Consider the following 17,825-nt stretch of genomic DNA (forward strand, 5'->3'; position numbering starts at 1 on the left):
AGGCAGGGCATGCATTTAAAGTGCAGTAACTATTCTAGAATAATTCTATGTATAGAGACGATCTTATTAAAAAACAGGAGAATCAGGTGCAAATGTTCAATATGCTTGATCCCAACAATAACGGTATATTTTCTACCACTGATTATGTCCTAAGTCTCAAAAGTTATTTTAGAAGTCATTAATACCACCTGTGTGTAAAGTGAAGTGCTAAAGGGAATTCAACTTAAATTAAAATAAAAAAACTAGGGCTATCAATGAATTGCAGTTAATGCATGCAATTATTGCAAAACAAATTAACTAGATTAAAAACCAAACAGTCATGAATAATTGTAATTTTAAATCGCACTGTTAAACAACAATAATAGAATACCAATTGAAATTTCTTATAAGTATTTTTGGATGTTTTTATTTTCAAATATACTGATTTCAGTTAAAACACAGAATACAAAGTGTATAGTGTTCACTTTATATATTTGTTACAAATATCTGAACTGTAATAAAGAAATAGCATTTTTCAATTCACCTAATACAAGTCCACTCAGTCCTACTTCTTGTTCAGCCAAATCAGTAAGACAAAACAAGTTTGTTTACATTTATGGGAGATAATGCTGCCCGCTTCTTATTTACAGTATCACCTGAAAGTGAGAACAGGCATTTGCATGGCACTCTGATACCCAGCGTTGCAAGATATTTATGTGTCAGATACCCCCTGTAGCAATGTGTCCCCTCCAACACACAAAGGAATCCTAATAGGTATCGAAGCCTCTGAAATAGGATGTGCAGAGCTTGGCAGGGGCTCTGTACCCCCATCAACATAGCTTCCGCTTCTCACCAAAGGGAGTAATTATGCTGATGGGAGAGCACGCTTCTGTCAGCATAGTGCATCCTCACCAGACGCAATACAGTTGTGCTGATGTAGTGCAGTAGTGTAAAGCTGAAAACTAATGGCAGATCTTTTGTTTAAATCAATTGGACTCATGAGCAATCCTAGAATAAAATAGGAGATTTATAATATAGACAGACAGACAATTTAAAACGTGAATGATTCCAATGTGTATTTTTAATGCTATTACAATATCAAATACAATCATAATTTGTAACTTAATGAGAACTCTTACCAACATTTTAGATTCCAAAATGTAGAACTGGCTGCAAAAAAACCTGCTACAATGTCTTATTAATTCCTAACAAACTACAACACAAGAATCAGAGGGGTAGCCGTGTTAGTCTAGATCTGTAAAAGCAGCAAAGAATCCTGTGGCACCTTATAGACTAACAGACGTTTTGGAGCATGAGCTTTCGTGGGTGAATACCCACTTCCTCAGATGCAATACAAGAGGATCTTGAACTCATTTACTTTCTTTCTTAAAAATAGTGATCATATTTAAAACTATGAATAAGACGAGGATAAAGCAAGTAGACACCCAAGTTTATTTTTTATCTTGTGGAATACTAGGTACTAGATTACAATTCATTTGTCGGAGCTGTTTCATTTGTCTGCTTCTAATAGAGCCCGCTTATTTGGCAGTTTCTCAAGTTACTCCCCTCAGGCAGCTTGAGCCAGTAAAACTAGATCCTTTCATCTCTGTGGAGCTTACTGACAACCAGCCGTCTGGTTTCCTAGGAAACAAAATCTTGGCTAGAAATAGTGAATCATTTCCAGGTCACTTTCAACATGGAGAGTGGAGCAGGAAAGCATTGGACTGAAGAGGAGGTTAAAGCCTTGCTAAGCGTCTGGTCAGAAAAAAACATAAGAAAACAACTTCATGGAACACTAAGGAATAAAGGAATATTTATCTACATTGCTAAAAGACTACAGGAGTTAGGAGTTTGCAGAGACTGGAAACAGTGCCGTGCAAAGTATAAAAATCTGGAAGTATGAATTCAGAACAGTTAAATATGCCCACAACTCTGGAGATGCCACTAAAACCATGAAGTTTTTTCATGATCTGGATGCTATACTGCAATATGAACCAGTCACACAATTAACAGAGGATGAAAACGGCAGGTGCTCTGCAACTGAGAGACAGCTGAACATTAGCACTACCACAGAGAACACTGAAGGTAAAAATTAATTGCTCTTCTATTTCTTGTCTTTGCACAAAAAACAATAAATCTGTTAATATTATATAGCCCTAGTAACAGAGTTAGAACAGCAAATGATTTGATACATCCCTTGCAGATGGGGAAAAAAAAGGTTAGCACCACCAGTGTTGAAGTCTGTAAATACAGCATAACCCTAACAAATTACATTAACTGCTGGAAAGGTCCAGTCCCACAGAGGCTCTGTACTTTGTGCAACTGGGTCCTGCTATTCATCTAAAAAATGTCTTTGCAATATATTTGTAATACTTTGCAACAGGATTTTAGAGCTTTAGTTCAGAAAGAAAAATATACTACATTATAAATTTGTTTTTTTTTTAATGAGTAATTGTCAGGTCTGAAGTCAAAGATGTTTAATTCTAGAATATTTTTATTACTATTTTAAGATTTACCCCCTTAAATGCAATATTATTAATTGTGAAGTATGTTAAATTATATTGCATTTGTGCACTGAGTATTTGATAAACACATTTAATATTTTTGAAAGAAGCTATTAGTGTATTTATTAGTCACGTAACATGTTATGTTTACAGTGATATAAACAGAGACCATCCTGAAGCAAGACAGAAATAATTAAAAAGACATTTTTAAATATGAAGAAATGGTGGTATTTACCAAACCAGTTGCACATCAGGTTCTGTTAACCCCTCCCATTGTGCATGTGAGAGTTATTAGCATTACACTGGGATTTACCATATCACAGGGAGAGGTGAAAGAGACAAGACAATTAGAGCTAGGCTGAGGAGACGATGTTTTGATCACAATTAGGTGAGGGTTCAGGTTTGAGGCTAGATCAGGGCTGCAGTTGGTGATCTCACAGTACCAGATGCCCCTGCTATGCTGTTACAAGATTTCAATCACATCCCAACTGGCATCAAGAGAAAGGCCCCCCTGGTATTATCATCTACAGCAGTACCAGAATCATGGGGCGGGGAGAGAGAGAGAGAACAGATCAGAGATTCAACTCAGAACCAATTTGTTCCTACAATGTGAAGAGGTTTGGATTAAGTTACAATTGTGAATTAATTTTTACAAAACAAAAATCAATTAAGTACAGGGGAGATTTTCAAAGGCACAAAGGGGAGTTGGAGGCCTAACTCCCCTTTGTATCTCTCCCTCTACAGTGCAAGTGGACAGCTCTTACCATTGGGAAAGTGTGATTTTTCCATGTTTTAAGAATCAAAATTATTAGTTTTTAATCTTAAAGAAATTTTAAAAATTAATATGAATGTAGTTCTATGATAAGTCATTTGAAGCTATTTAGTTAAAATAATTAATATTAACATGTATTGTGCTTGGTACATTAATGTTATCTTCCATCTTTAGATTTTGTTTTAAATAATGCACAGAAGTTCAGGGGGCAGATCCTGAGCTGGTATAAATTGCTATAGTTCTTTTGACTTCAGTGGAGTTGTGACCATTTACACCAGCTGAGGATCCACCCCTGAACTCTAGGTTACCGTGCATGTTTTAAACTGGTTTCCCCAAATGGTTCATTTTAACTTTGCTTCCTTTGAACAGGGCCACCCAGTGGATTCAGGGGGACCTGGGGCAAAGCAGGGGGAGCTGCAGCGCCTGTACTCACCTGCGGCAGTCTAGGTCTTCAGCGGCATTTCAGCAGTGGAAGGCCCTTCAGTTGCTCCGCATCTTCGGCAGCATTGAAGGGCCCCCCCCGCTGCCAAAATGCCTCTGAAGACCTGGACCACCACTGGGCCAGGGCTCGCAGGGCCCCTGAGGTGCCTGGGGCAAATTGCCCCACTTGCCCCCTGTCAAGGTTCCTCCCCCACTCTGAACTTTAGGGAACAGATGTGGGGACCTGCACGGACACTTCTAAGCTTAATTACTAGCTTAGATCTGGTAACGCTGCCACCATCCAGAAATTCCAGTGTCTGGAACACTTCCTGTCCCCCCAAAACCTTCCCCTCCCCAGGCAGCCTTGAGAGGCTTTTTCACCAAGTTCCTGGTGAACACTGATCCAACCCCTTGGATCTTAACACAAGGAGAATTTAACTATCCCCCCACCTCTTTCCCCCCCAACAATTCCTGGTGAGTCCAGATCCAATCCCCTTGGATCTTAAAAACAAGGAAAAATCAATCAGGTTCTTAAAAAGAAAGCTTTTAATTAAAGAAAGAAAGGTAAAAATCATCTCCGTAAAATCAGGATGGAAAATACTTTACAGGGTAATCAGATTCATATAGCCCAGAGGAACCCCCTCTGGCCTTAGGTTCAAAGTTACAGCAAACAAAGAGGTAAAATCCTCTCAGCAAAAAGCAACATTTACAAGTTGAGAAAACAAAAATAAGACTAACACGCCTTGCCTGGCTGTTACTTACAAGTTTGAAACATGAGAGACCGATTCAGAAAGATTTGGAGAGCCTGGATTGTCATCTGGTCCCTCTTAGTCCCAAGAGCGAACAACCCCCAAAACAAAGAGCACAAGCAAAAAAGACTTCCCCCCACCAAGATTTGAAAGTATTTTGTCCCCTTATTGGTCCTCTGGTCAGGTGACAGCCAGGTTTACTGAGCTTCTTAACCCTTTACAGGTAAAAGTGGCATTAATCCTTAACTATCTGTTTATGACACCCTCCCTCTCAGCGGTTCTGCCTTTGAACCTTAAATCACTAAGGGGCATTTTCAATTAATGTTTCATATCCCTTATCCTGAATATCTTTAAGATAACTTCAGAAAGGACCCAACGATTAGCCAGCCTCTCTGATGAACCCCAATCCAGGGTATTAATTTAAAAAACTGTATCCTTGGTGGAATGTACTGCATTTTGGGGCATGTGAAAAATTTGATTTCAAAAGTATTATGTAATAGTGGTACATTCAAATGTCTATACAGAAAAGGAAATAAGGGAAGCGTTTGTGCATTTGGTTTTATTCTTCTTTATAAAACACAAAATTAAATACACAGTCAATGGCAATAATGTAATATGAATAGTTCAGACTTGAAATGCAAAAATTAACACAACCACAACTCAGCCAAAACACACACATTAAAACATAAATGTAACATACAACTAGTACATAGGGTGTTGTTAGAATAGTATGCAAGAATTGTGCATTAAAATACACAAGTCAGAAAAGTTACATGATAATGCATTATGGGTCCAATCCTACTCTAGTAAAGTCAGTGGGGAAATTCCGATTGAAGTGACAACTCTCAATAAGAATGTTTTTAACTGAATTTTTAAATCTATTTTCTGAAACAATGTCTTTTAAAATGTATGTCTTAGTTATTTCATTATTTCTTATAAAAGAAAAGATTTCATTAAGAGATTTTCTGCTCTTCTACTGATGTTTTGGAGAGTAAGATTAAAATTCAGAATAATCTGGAAAATTGGAAAAATGGTCTGAAGTAAATAAGAAGTTCAAATAAGGACAAATGGAAAAGTAGTCCACTTAAGAAGGAACAATCAATTGCACATATATAAAATGGGAAATGACTGCCTAGGAAGGAGGAGTACTGCAGAAAGGGAGTTGGGGGGCGTAGTAGATCACAAGTTAAATATGAGTCAAAAGTGTAACACTGTTGCAAGCAAACACACCCACCCACCCACCCCCCCGGGATGTATCAGCAGGAGTGCTGTAAGCAAAACAAAAAAATTATTCTACTCTACTCCAAACTAATAAGGCCTCAACTGCAGTATTGTGTCCAGTTCTGGGCCACACATTTCAGGAAAGATGGTGACAAAACTAGAAAAAAATCCAGAGGAGAGCAACAAAAGTGACTGAAGGTCTAGAAAACAATGAGGAAAGATTGAAAAAAATGTGTTAGTTTAGTCTGGAGAAAAAACCACCAAGGGAGGACATAACAGTTTTCAAGTACAGTAAACCTCAGTTATGAACACCAGAATTACAAATTGAGTGATCAACCACACACCTCCTTTGGAACCAGAAGTAAACAATCAGGCAGCAGCAGATACACACAAAAAGCAAATACAGTAAAGTTCTGTGTTAAATGTAAACTACTAATAAAAATAAAGGAAAAGTTTAAAAAAAGATTTGACAAAGCAAGAAAACTGTTTGTGCTTGTTTTATTTAACTGAAGATGGTTAAAAGCAACATTTTTCTTCTGCTTATAAATTTTCAAAGCTGTATTAAGTCAATGTTCAGTTGTAAACTTTGGGAAGAACAACCACCGCAACATTTTGTTCAGAGTTACAATCAACCTCCAATCCTGAGTTGTTCATAAATTGGAGGTCTACCATACCTAACAGGATATTACAAGGAGGCAGGAGGAAAAAATTTCTCCTTAACCTCTGAGGATAGGACAAGCTGCAATTTTAGGCCCATTGCTTCAAAGAAAGTTCAGGTTGGACATTAGGAAATTCTCCTACCTGTCAGGGTAGTTAAGCACTGGTACAAATTGTCTAGGGTGGTTGCGAAATCCACCACTGGAGCTTTTAAAGAACAGGTTAGACAAAGATCTGTCAGGAATGGTCTAGTTATTACTTAGCCCTGCCATGAGTGCAGGGGACTAGACTAGATCATAGAAGATTAGGGTTGGAAGAGAGCACAGGAGGGCATCACTCTAGTCCAGTGGTCCCCAAACTTTTTCATCTGGCAGGCGCCAGACGACGAGCCACAGGGGACCATGGCAGCGGACGAGCATCCGCCGAAATGACGCCAAGAGGCAGCATCAATGGGCGTCGCTGCCAAAATACCGCCGACAAGCAGCGTCATCCAGAGACGTTGCCGCAGAAAATCAGCAGCATTTCAGCGATGCCACCTCTGGATGAAGATGCTTGTCGGTGGCATTTTGGCGAATGCTCATCCACCAGTAAGTACGTGGGCACACTTAGACACCATGGTGCCCGAGGGCACCACATTGGGGACCCCTGTTCTAGTCCAACCCCCTGCTCAAAGCAGGACCAACACCAACAAAATCATCCCAACCAGGGCTTTGTCAAGATGGGCCTTTAAGGGTGAAGATTCCACCACCTCCCTAGATAACCCATTCCAGTGCTTCACTACTCTCCCAGCGAAATAAATATTTCCCAATATCCAACCTACCCCTTCACCACTGCAACTTGAGACCATTGCTCTTTGATTCTGTCATCTGCCACCACTGAGAACAGCCTAACTCCATCCTCTTTAGAACCCCCCTTCAGGTAGTTGAAAACTTATCAAAACCTCCCCTCACTCTTCTCTTCTGCAGACTAAACAAGCCCAGTTCCCTCAGCCTCTCCTTTTAAGTCATGTACCCAAGCCCTCTGATCATTTTCGTTGCCCTCCGCTGGACTCTCTCCAATTTGTCCACATTCTTTCCTGTAGTGGGGGGCCCCAAACTGGATGCAATTCTACAGATATGGCCTCACCAGTGCCGAATAGAGGGGAATAATCACTTCCCTCGATTTGCTGGCAATGCTCCTACTAATGCAGCTCAATATGCATTAGCCCTTCTTGGCAACACGGGCACACCTGCTGAGTCATATCCAGCTTCTTATCCACTGTAAACCCAGGTCCTTTTCTGCAGAACTGCTGCTTAGCCAGTCAGTTCCCAGCCTGCAGCAGTGCATGAGATTCTTACATCTTAAGTGCAGGACTGCACTTTTCCTTGTTGAACCTCAGATATCTTTAGTCTAATCCGCCGATTTGTCTAGGTCACTCTGGACCCCTATCCCTACCCTTCAGCATATCTATATCTCCCCCCATCTTAGTGTCATCTGCAAATTTGCTGAGGGTTGCAATCCATCCCATCATCCAGATCATTAATAAAGATGTTAAACAAAACCAACCCCAGGACCAGCCCCTGGGGCACACTGCTTGATACTGGCTGCCAACTAGACATCAAGCCATCGTTCACTACCCATTGAGCCCGACAATTTAACCAGCTTTCTATCCACTTTATAATCCATTCATCTAATCCATGCTTTTTTAACTTGCTGGCAAGAATACTGTGGGAGGCCGTATCAAAAGTTTTGCTAAAGTCAAAATATATCACATCCACTGCTTTCCCCATATCCACAGAGCCAGTTATCTCATCGTAGAAGGCAATCAGGTTTGTCAGGCATGACTTGCCATTGATGAATCCATGTTGACTGTTCCTGATCACCTTCCTCTCCAAGTGCTTCAAAATGATTTCCTTGAGGACCTGTTCCCTGATTTTTCCAGGGACGGAAGTGAGGCAGACCAGTCTGTAGTTCCCCGGGTCCTCCTCCTTTCCTTTTTAAAAAAAGATTACCTATTGAGGTCCCTTCCAGCCCTACACTTCTATGATTTTATGTTTAGAAGGGTCTTTGGGGGCAGACCTGAAAGTAACACTCTTGCAGGGGGAGGGAACCACTCTGCATCCATAGGAAGCCCTGTTCTCCTACAGCAGCTCTGGCACCCAGTGCCCCCCACTGCTCTGAATGGGAAGGAGAGGAGAAGAAATGCAGAATACAGTAGCTATTTTAATTTGAGTATCTTCCACAAGGTCAGAGAGGGATGATGAAGTATCTCTCCACCACAGCCAGCCCTCATTTTGTGCTGGACTTCATCCCTTTGGGCCACGCAGAGTCTGAACACCTTTAAAAATCTGGGCCTAGCTGCCTAAGTCTCATTGCAAGTCAATCTTCAGAGTCTAAATCCCATTTTTAATTTTGTCTAATATCAAGTTAATATCAGATATTCCAACAGCACTGTGTAAATAATACATGTAAGTATACAGATGAGACATGCAGTGCAACAATACACTACCTGTCCCACAGATATCCGTAACTCAAATTGTTCAGCAGTAACAAAAAATGTATTGTAAATGTTATTCAACACTAAATAAAACATACCGTGTTTATAGGATGTTTGAAAGTGCTGAAATGGATGATGTCCATTCCAACTAGGTAGGTCACACAAATCCATCTACTCTCCCAAATCTAATCAAAATTATTCTTCAGATTCAGAACTTCACTGAAGCATGCATGCCTTATACACCTGTCTGGTGTTTGCTACAATAACTAACTGTCTCAGAACTCATGGAGGGACACCATACCATAGGTCAGAGTTCAATCAAGTAAATGTTTGCTCTGATCCAACCTTATTTAATTCAGTTTTTCCCTTATCACATTTAAAAGCTATTCTTGCAATAATTCTAGCTGTTTTATTGTTGTATGAACTTGCTTTAGATAATATGGATCCATCTGGAAATTGTGGATATTTGGGGTTTTTGCTTCTGTTTTTTATTTTAACGTGACAGGCTAGTACAGGGGTGGACAAACTACAGCCTGAAGGGCCGCATTCAGCCTTCCAGATGTTTTAAGCCGGCCCTCGAGCTCCCACCAGGAAGCGGGATCCAGTTAACCTTCGGTGTAATGCCTCCAATTTTCACTATTTCAAACTCTGAATCCAACTCTCATCAACTCCCCATCGGGGAGCAAGGTCCGGGGCTTGGCGCCCCCCACGCTCCTATGCATAGGGGCAGCCAGGGGGCTCTGCATGCTGCCCCCTCTGCAGCTTCCATTGGCCGGGAACCACATCCAATGGGAGCTCCAGGGGTGGCACCTGTGGACGGGGCAGCACGCAGAGCTGCCTGGCCACACGTCCACATAGGAGTCGGAAGGGGAACATGTTGCTGCTTCTGGGAGCTGCTTGAGGTAAGCGCCACCTGGAGCCTGTGCCCCTGACTGCTTCCCATGCCCCAACCCCCTCCCCTAATCCCCCTCCCGCCCTCCAAACTCCTCCGTCCCAGCCCAGAGCACCCTCCTGCACCCCCAGCCAGAGCCCACATCTCCTCCTGCACCCCAACCCCCACATTTCATGAGCATTCATGGCCTGCCATATAATTTCCATACCCAGATGTGGCCCTCAAGCCAAAAAGTTTGCTCACCCGTGGGCTAGTAGTATGTATATTCTGAAAAATAGGCTAGCCCACCCAAACAGAAGCAAAGGCACATGAGCCAAAAGAGGCAAATCAGCTCTCTTCTTTACATGTACTTTATAATTGGTTTCTAATGCAGTAAAAAAATATTAAAAAGTTCACTAACACATCTATCCCATTATGATTAGTTACTTCCTGTCTACATTTCTATGCTTGTAAGCGAATGAATTTGCCACAGTGAATTGACTGCAGTTTACACATTGTAATATCGTCTAGATAGATTTATTCCATATCTGTTGATAAGAAAATTCTTTCCCTACCCCCTTTAGGTGAAATATCAGTTGCATTAGAAGAGGATGAGGATGTCCCAGAGGATCCATTACTTTTTATTTCACATGTCAGACCAATTGAACTAGGTACAGTATGATGGTGCGGGGAGAAAAGCAAAAAACACTGCTATTAGATTTATTTCTCACTGCATCTTACAAAAACTAAAAGGAATAAAACAATTGTCTCTTGCTAGGAACAGCTTCCATTAGCCTCAGTACATCAGCAGTCAGTTTCTGATTAAGGTAACTTTACCACAGACACAGTATTGCTCTCTTTCCACCTTCTAGTTTTACATTTCAGCAGCCTCATGAACAACTGGATGTTTACCACTATAGGTGGCAGATGACCACTGCATGACCAATTGGTTGACTGCATGATCAGCTTTCACCCTCAAAAACCATTCCCTGCAACAGCTAATCAGATTAACTCAGTTTATTTTAAGAGTATTTTATTGCATACTGATTGAGGACCTATCATATGATAGCATGTGAGGCATGTGTCATCTGTGGAATTTCCACCATCATGCAATTTCTGCACAAATTGGCAAACCTATGAGTAAATGGGCTGAGTGCAGAGGAGATCGGAAGGAATTTAACAAAATAAAATCCTGTGACCTAGGCTGCAGACTACCAGACTACTCAAGACCCCAACAGCATCCACAGCAGCTGGATTCCAATTTCATGCAGGGGTTTGGCAAGCAAATCCACAGACCCACCCATGACCCAACAACTCAGCTGGGAACTGTTTAGCTGCAACAATGCCTTTACTAAGGATACTCATATTCAACAGAGGCTCAAGCAATGTAAAACATTAGCTTCCCCAGCAAGAAGTCCTCATGACCAGTTAGTTGGTGACTGGCAAATCTGAAAACCCTAATATACATTCCCCCCGACCCAGACTATGAGCTTTTGACTGAAATGTGAGGCATGTCTGCACTCATTAGGTAGGAAACTTTTTCCAGCTGAAAGCCAGATGAATAGAAATTTTATTAAAGAGATGTGAAGGTTTATTACATTAGTTGCGTCAAGGGAGTTGTCCTCCAACTGGATCTGGGACTTTAGAGCCCTTTTACATGGCAGAAAAGGGGGTGAGAATTTCACTCCTGATATATCTATAGTTTTGCATACAATTCACACAGCTCAATAACTAAGGGGATAGACAATCTAAATGAATATTATTCTTTAGTACTTCTGTGCCATTTGTCCTATTGTACAGATGGGAAAACAGAGGCAGAGAGCTTAACACTGAGTCCTGGAAGAAAATCTAATTTTTTTTATTTTTTTTTAAAACTAGGCCAAGATTCATTCCAGGGGCTGCACTGGCAGAAGCTAGCACACATCTTGCCAGAGGGGAGTTGCAATGATACAATACATCTGACACTTCCCACTTCAGCAGGGGCTGGCAGACACACATCACTTTGCAACCTCTCTCTGTGAGGCTTCTATGAAGCCCTTGCTGGAAACTAAAGATGACTCCCCAGTAGAATACAGTCATCTTTCTCAGGGCAGAATTCCCTCATGGGCATCGTGACCCTCAGGCAGGGCCAGATTAACCTTTTGTGGGCCTGGTGCCAAACATATCTGTGGAACCCCATGGGGAATAATTGTAAGAGACAGGGGAAGGGGGTCAGTCCACAGAGTAAGGGAGGAGCCAGGCACAGCTGGGCAGGGCAGGAGTAGAAGGTGGTCCCTGAGCAAGCACAGCATGGTGAGGATGGTGGGGGAGGCATACAGGAATCTACCCCAGTGCAGCACAGCTGGTATCTACCTCACTCTGCCAGGCCCAGGTCCTTGGAAGCCGGTCTCAGTGGTTTGAGCATTGGCCTGCTAAACCCAGGGTTGTGAGTTCAATCCCTGAGGGGGCCATTTAGGGATCTGGAGCAAAAATCTGTCTGGGGATTGGTGCTGCTCTGAGCAGGGGGTTGGACTAGATGACCTCATGAGGTCCCTTCCAACCCTGATATTCTATGAAAAAAGATTTAATTACTCTGGTGACCATATGTCCTCTTCTCCAGCTGAGCTACAGCTCCTCCAGGCAGCAGCAGCTACTCTTCCCACCCTCCTGGTGGGCAGGCTGATTGTGGCTGCTTCTGTAACTGGACTTTTAGTGTCCAGTCAACTGCTAGGTCCACTTTTTGACCGGATTTTCTGGGCAAAAAACTAGACTCCTAGCAACAGGAGTGCTGGAAGGGCGTGGGGGGTGAGGGGGGAAAAAAGGTGTTCATGGCCCCTTGACTGTTTTCTTGCCTTAATGGTGAGCGATTGGGGGGCAGGAGGGGAAGAGAAGGAGAAGAGAGGAGCAAATGCCAGGCAGGGCCTGCAGGGAAGAGGCTGAGTGGGGGTATGACCATGAAGGGAAGGGCAAAGCAGAGGGCGGGCCTTGGTCCGGGCACTGGTTCCCCCCCCCCGTACACACACACACACACACACACTCTTCTAGGGAGCTTCCAATGCTCCTGCCTGGCAACTATAGTGAGGCCCTTCTGAGTGTGGGCCTGGGGCAATGACACCACTGTAAACCTAGAATTACCCCTCAGGAGGGCATATTGCTACTATGTGCACCTCCATGCAATAGCAGAGTAGGTATAAGCCCTATCTTTTATTGGTGCCCATCATTGCAGAACGTGGGCACCTCTCAAAAGGAAAAACAATGACTTCACTCTTCATTCTCTAGATTTGTTTTTAAATTCCTGCATATAGTAGAGTGGAAGGGTACTATTGTGAGAAAGTTTAGGCAAAGCTTTAGCTCTGAAAACTGAGGTATTTAGTCTTTTCATTTATCAGTGCATAAGGCTTAGTCTCAAATCACAGTGTATGCTTTGTGAATTACTATGCTACCAAAACCACCCCGTTGACAAGATTTTTAGAGCTAGTTGGGAATTTTTGAAACTTTTTCCATAAAAAAATGCTAATTTTTCAAAACCGTAACTTCTTGTGAGAAAGGGTCAGTTTTGACAATTTTTTATTTTAAAAGTTTTTGAAAAAGGTTTCAGACTTGTCAAAGCATCCCATTTCAACATTTTCTAAATGAAAACTTCTGGAGTAATGTTCAATCCACATACCCACCGAGACCCAATCCAGAACAATTTCAAGTCATGCAAATCTTGAAGTCTAGCTTATATGCAGTCTGATTTACCCATAGAAATGTTGGCCAGATGCATAAGCTAAACAGTCATCACCCCAAACTGACATACTCCTTAGTCGTGAATTGTGGAATGTGAAGAGTTAATGGAGGACCTTCCCCATTCTGCATCTTGGGCCCTTTTCTTTCTCTCTCTCTCTAGCCTCAATGGTTGGCTCTTCGATAGCAAAATGATAGCCACTTAAAGATATCTAAGATGCAAATAGAAAGCAGTTGCTGCCAAGACAACGCCAATAATTCTGAGCTGCAACCACTTCAAGCTTCTTTGGTGTTCACTAAAAGGGAACTGGATAAATTCATGGTGGTTAAGTCCATAAATGGCTATTAGCCTCTGTTTGTCAGAGGATGGAGATGGATGGCAGGAAAGATCACGTGATCATTGCCTGTTAGGTTCACTCCCTCTGGGGCACCTGGCATTGGCCACTATTGGTAGACAGGATACTGGACTAGATCGACCTTTGGTATGACCCGGTACGGCCATTCTTATATGATCCAGTGTGATTATTCCTGTAGTGCTCAACTCAACTGCAGAAGAAACAATCCTATGCTCCTTTAAGGCAAATGTAGAAAGACTAGTTGGTAAGTTACCTAGGAGTAGCCTCTCCACCTATACTGTATCAATGGGCCAGCAGTTGCAGAGGTTCCTAGAATCTGACTTGCGACTTAAATTAAAAAGGGGGGAAATGCTATCTATTAGTAAAGCTTCCTTATGAGTAGAATCTGCATGAGTCTCTATAAACCAATGACTATTCCCTCTAGACCAAGTTTATCACCAAATAGGTTTATTCACATAAGTATCCGTCACTGAATCAGACTACGCTAGCAAAGGTAATTTTTGCCACCATACAGAACTTAATGACCTGAAGTACCCAACCACCACAGCATGGTTTACCATTTGGAAAGGGATGGTTGTGAAGGCAAAAAAAAGTCACAAACACATTGATTGCAAAATTTATGCCAACGACTCTGCACTGCCATGCTTGCACTTCTCTGTAAGTATTGAAATCACTAAGAAAACAAAAAAAGGAAAATAATTTCTAAATCTACAAAACATTAGAAAGACCTAATCCTATTTCTCTGTTTCAAATGGAGTACAAAATAAATAGTTTTTGTAAACTGATTTGATCAGAAAACTGAAGTCCTAATTGAATTTACTACTACTGTCTAAAATAATTTTTTTAATTGTTTTTAAGAGAACATATTTTAGCACATTAGGAAATTGTGGCATTCTCCTCCCAATTTCCCCCAAAATTTAAAAAACTAGTGGTTGCTAGCAAAAGTACAATTTGAAAATTTCAAATTAAGGAAATAAATTATCTAAACCACTTATAAGAAAATATTTTTACTAATATACACAGTAAGTTCTCTAATTTGGTCACAGTCTTTTATATTGTACTGTATTGAGGAAATGCAAAGTTTCAAGTTATAACAATTAGCTTCTAGTCCTACCTCTTCCACTGAGTTCTTGTGATTTTAGGCAAATAACGTGCACCTCGGTTTCTCCCAACAGGGTTGTTTTGCAAGGATTAAGCCTTTGACTCTACTAATCCTTACATATACTTAATTTTGTGCACCTGTGCAAACCCAAAGGAATTACATGTGTGCATAAAGCTAAGCAGATGTATAAATGTTAGCGAGAATGAGGCCTGGTTTATTAGTGTTTTTACAGCACTTTCAGATGATGATGAAAATTTAAAGCACTACATCATAAAGTACTAGTAACAGCAAATATGTGTCACCCCAAAAGTATTCAACTTAAGTTTTTGGAGGTGGAGGGCAGCAAAAAAAAAAAAAAAAACAACCCACACTTCTCTCTCTAGAGTTAGTGCATTTTGGTTTAATTATATTACTGTCTTACAAGACAGAAGATACAGTTTTATCATTAACAGCTTTGTTTGATACCTGATTTATTTCTGTGTTTTCTCCAATGTTGTGAATAAAAAAGTGAAGAAAATAATAAAATATTTTCCTTCACTCTCATCCTCTCTGCCCTCCTCTACCCTACCCCACCCTGCCCCACGCAGGTAACCCATACCTGTGTCTCTCCCCCACCCCACCTGATGTAGGTAACCCAACATCAACATTAGAGACGTCCAAAAATCCACCTTTTATTCCAACAGTAGCAAATGAAGGAGGAAAACATGGACTGTCAATGAAGTCAGAGCTCTAATACATATATGGTCAGACAAAAAACATCCAGCAACAACTTGAAGTGACAGTGAGAAATAAAAGAATATTTGAACAGGTTGCTGCTAGGCTTCAAAAATCCGGAATTGAAAGGGACTGGAAGCAGTGCAGAACAAAGTATAAAAACTTAAAACATGAATACAAAAGCATAAAAAATGCTCAAGATTCAGGGAATACAAGTAAAAGTATGAAATTTTTTAATGAACTGGATGCCATTCTGGGACACAACACTGGAGAGCAATCAAGCAAATCAGATAATGAAGAAGGTGAAAGGCCTACAGAATGGATAGAAGCTAAAACAGAAAAAGACTCCTTAGGTAAGAACTTCGCTATAAAAACATTATTTACAATTATTAATTTCCCAGCACTGATGTGACATTTAAAAAAATACACAGCATTTAAACATTTAAAAGAAATAAATGCTGAACGGAAGCATAGCAGTTTGTCTACTTATAAAACATTATTTTACTATGTATAGCTTGTATGAAAAGTTACCAATTACCTCCTGTTATATAAAAGGGATTGAGAAACTAAGATGCATAAAAGGCAAGGGAGAAAAAAGAGTTTTCAAAGGATATTTGAAAAGTAGTAGAGAAGTTGGAGTTGTATGTGTATATATTTCTCTCTCACACACACATACACACACACCCCAGATGAGTCTGTTCTTGCACCAATGTGGGTATGCCTACACTGCAATTAAACACCCATGGCTAACCCATGCTAGCTGGGCTCAGGCTTGTGGGGTTGTAGAATTAAAGTGTAGATATTCAGACTCAGGCTAGCGCTTGGGGAACGTTTGTACTGCAGTTAAACAGCCCTGCAGCCCAAGCTCAAGTCAGCTGGTATCGGCCATCAATGGTTTTTAATTGAAGTGTAGATATACCCTGAAAGACGAAGACCAGTCCATGATCTAGTTCAGAGGTTCTCAACATACCACAGGGATTACATAGAGGTATTCCAGTAGGTATAGCAACTCATTTAAATATCTGCCTAGTTTTACAACAGGCTACATAAAAGGCAGTACAAACTAAAATTTTCCATATAGAAGACTACTCGTTTATACTGATCTATATACACACACCATACATTGAAATGCAAGTACAATATTTATATTCCAACTGATTATATAGCAAAAAATGAAAATAAGCAATTTTTCAGTAATAGCGTGCTGTGACAATTTTGTATTTTTATGTCTGATTTCGTAAGCAAGTTATTTTTAGTTGAGGTGAACCTCTGGGGTACCCAAGGCAAATCAGACTCCTGAAAGGGGTACAGTAGTCTGGAAAGGTTGAAAGCCACTGATTTAGTTAACAATGCCACCCCTCTCAACTTTTGGACCAAAGGAGGAAGTGAGCTCAAAAGAGTCTACATCTGTCGACCTTTAGGACAAATTGCAATACTTGTCTAGTCTTCCAAGCTTTGTAAAAGAGGAAGAATTGTGAAGTTTGTGAGTGGAATAGTGGTAGGATCTGTGTTTATTTTCTCTTTTGTCATTGTTGGCTAGTAATATTGAGTGAAATTGCTGGATCTGTAATTCACAGGATTGTTTGTTGAAGTAGTAGTAGTAGTAGTAGTAGTAGTAGTAGTAGTAGTAGTAAGTATTCGCCAAGGGTACCTACAAGCCTATTTTAGGCCCTTTCATTTTGATTTTTAACAATTAAATAACCTGTAAAAAGGTGAAGTAAAACTTCCATAACTACAGAGTTATTGCAAAATATGTTGCCCTAATTCAATACAATTATTCACCCAGGAATACCTGGAGACACAGGTGAAGAGGACTCTGTTAGTAATATGTCAGAAGATCTACAGGTCACACATATAGAGAAAGTTTCTAACACAGGTAAATAAAAAGTTCCTATTTTACATAAAATCCTTAATTTAGTAAGCCAATTTATATCTAAAAAACACTGGAGAGATATTCTGAAACACTAGTTGGACAACATAAAGTCCTACAAACCTTAAATAGAAGAGAATGCCAGCACTTTATGTAGTGACTTCTATGCTTTTCATTAATTCAGTATGCATTATACATTTATAGTGCTCCCTGACAAATTCAATGAAGACAAGTCTGTAAGCAATCTTTTAGAAGAACTAGGTGCCACACATATAAAGGAAGAAGAGGATATTGGTTTAGGTGAGTCAAATGGAATTTACCATTATTTCTTTTTGTTTTACATAAATCCTGTCAGTCCAAGATTCGGAATTATTATATGCTACGGCATAACAAAAGTATGGTATTTTGATTAACATTCACGTAAAATTA

At 40.6% G+C, this 17,825-nt stretch overlaps 2 protein-coding genes across 3 annotated transcripts in view; one reads left to right on the forward strand and one right to left on the reverse strand.

The window, feature by feature from the left end:
- Nucleotides 1–17,825, reverse strand: part of PPAT (phosphoribosyl pyrophosphate amidotransferase) — a 72,009-nt gene that overhangs the window by 27,664 nt on the left and 26,520 nt on the right. The window lies entirely within an intron of this gene.
- On the forward strand, nt 1,773–15,754 carry LOC115651841. Its single transcript, XM_030563070.1, has 3 exons — nt 1,773–2,064; nt 10,234–10,320; nt 15,400–15,754. Exons 1-3 carry the CDS (start codon nt 1,932–1,934, stop codon nt 15,543–15,545), a joined length of 366 nt encoding a protein of 121 aa, XP_030418930.1. The 5' UTR covers nt 1,773–1,931; the 3' UTR covers nt 15,546–15,754.

Source organism: Gopherus evgoodei, chromosome 5, assembly GCF_007399415.2.
Source record: "Gopherus evgoodei ecotype Sinaloan lineage chromosome 5, rGopEvg1_v1.p, whole genome shotgun sequence".
NCBI lineage: Eukaryota > Metazoa > Chordata > Testudines > Testudinidae > Gopherus > Gopherus evgoodei.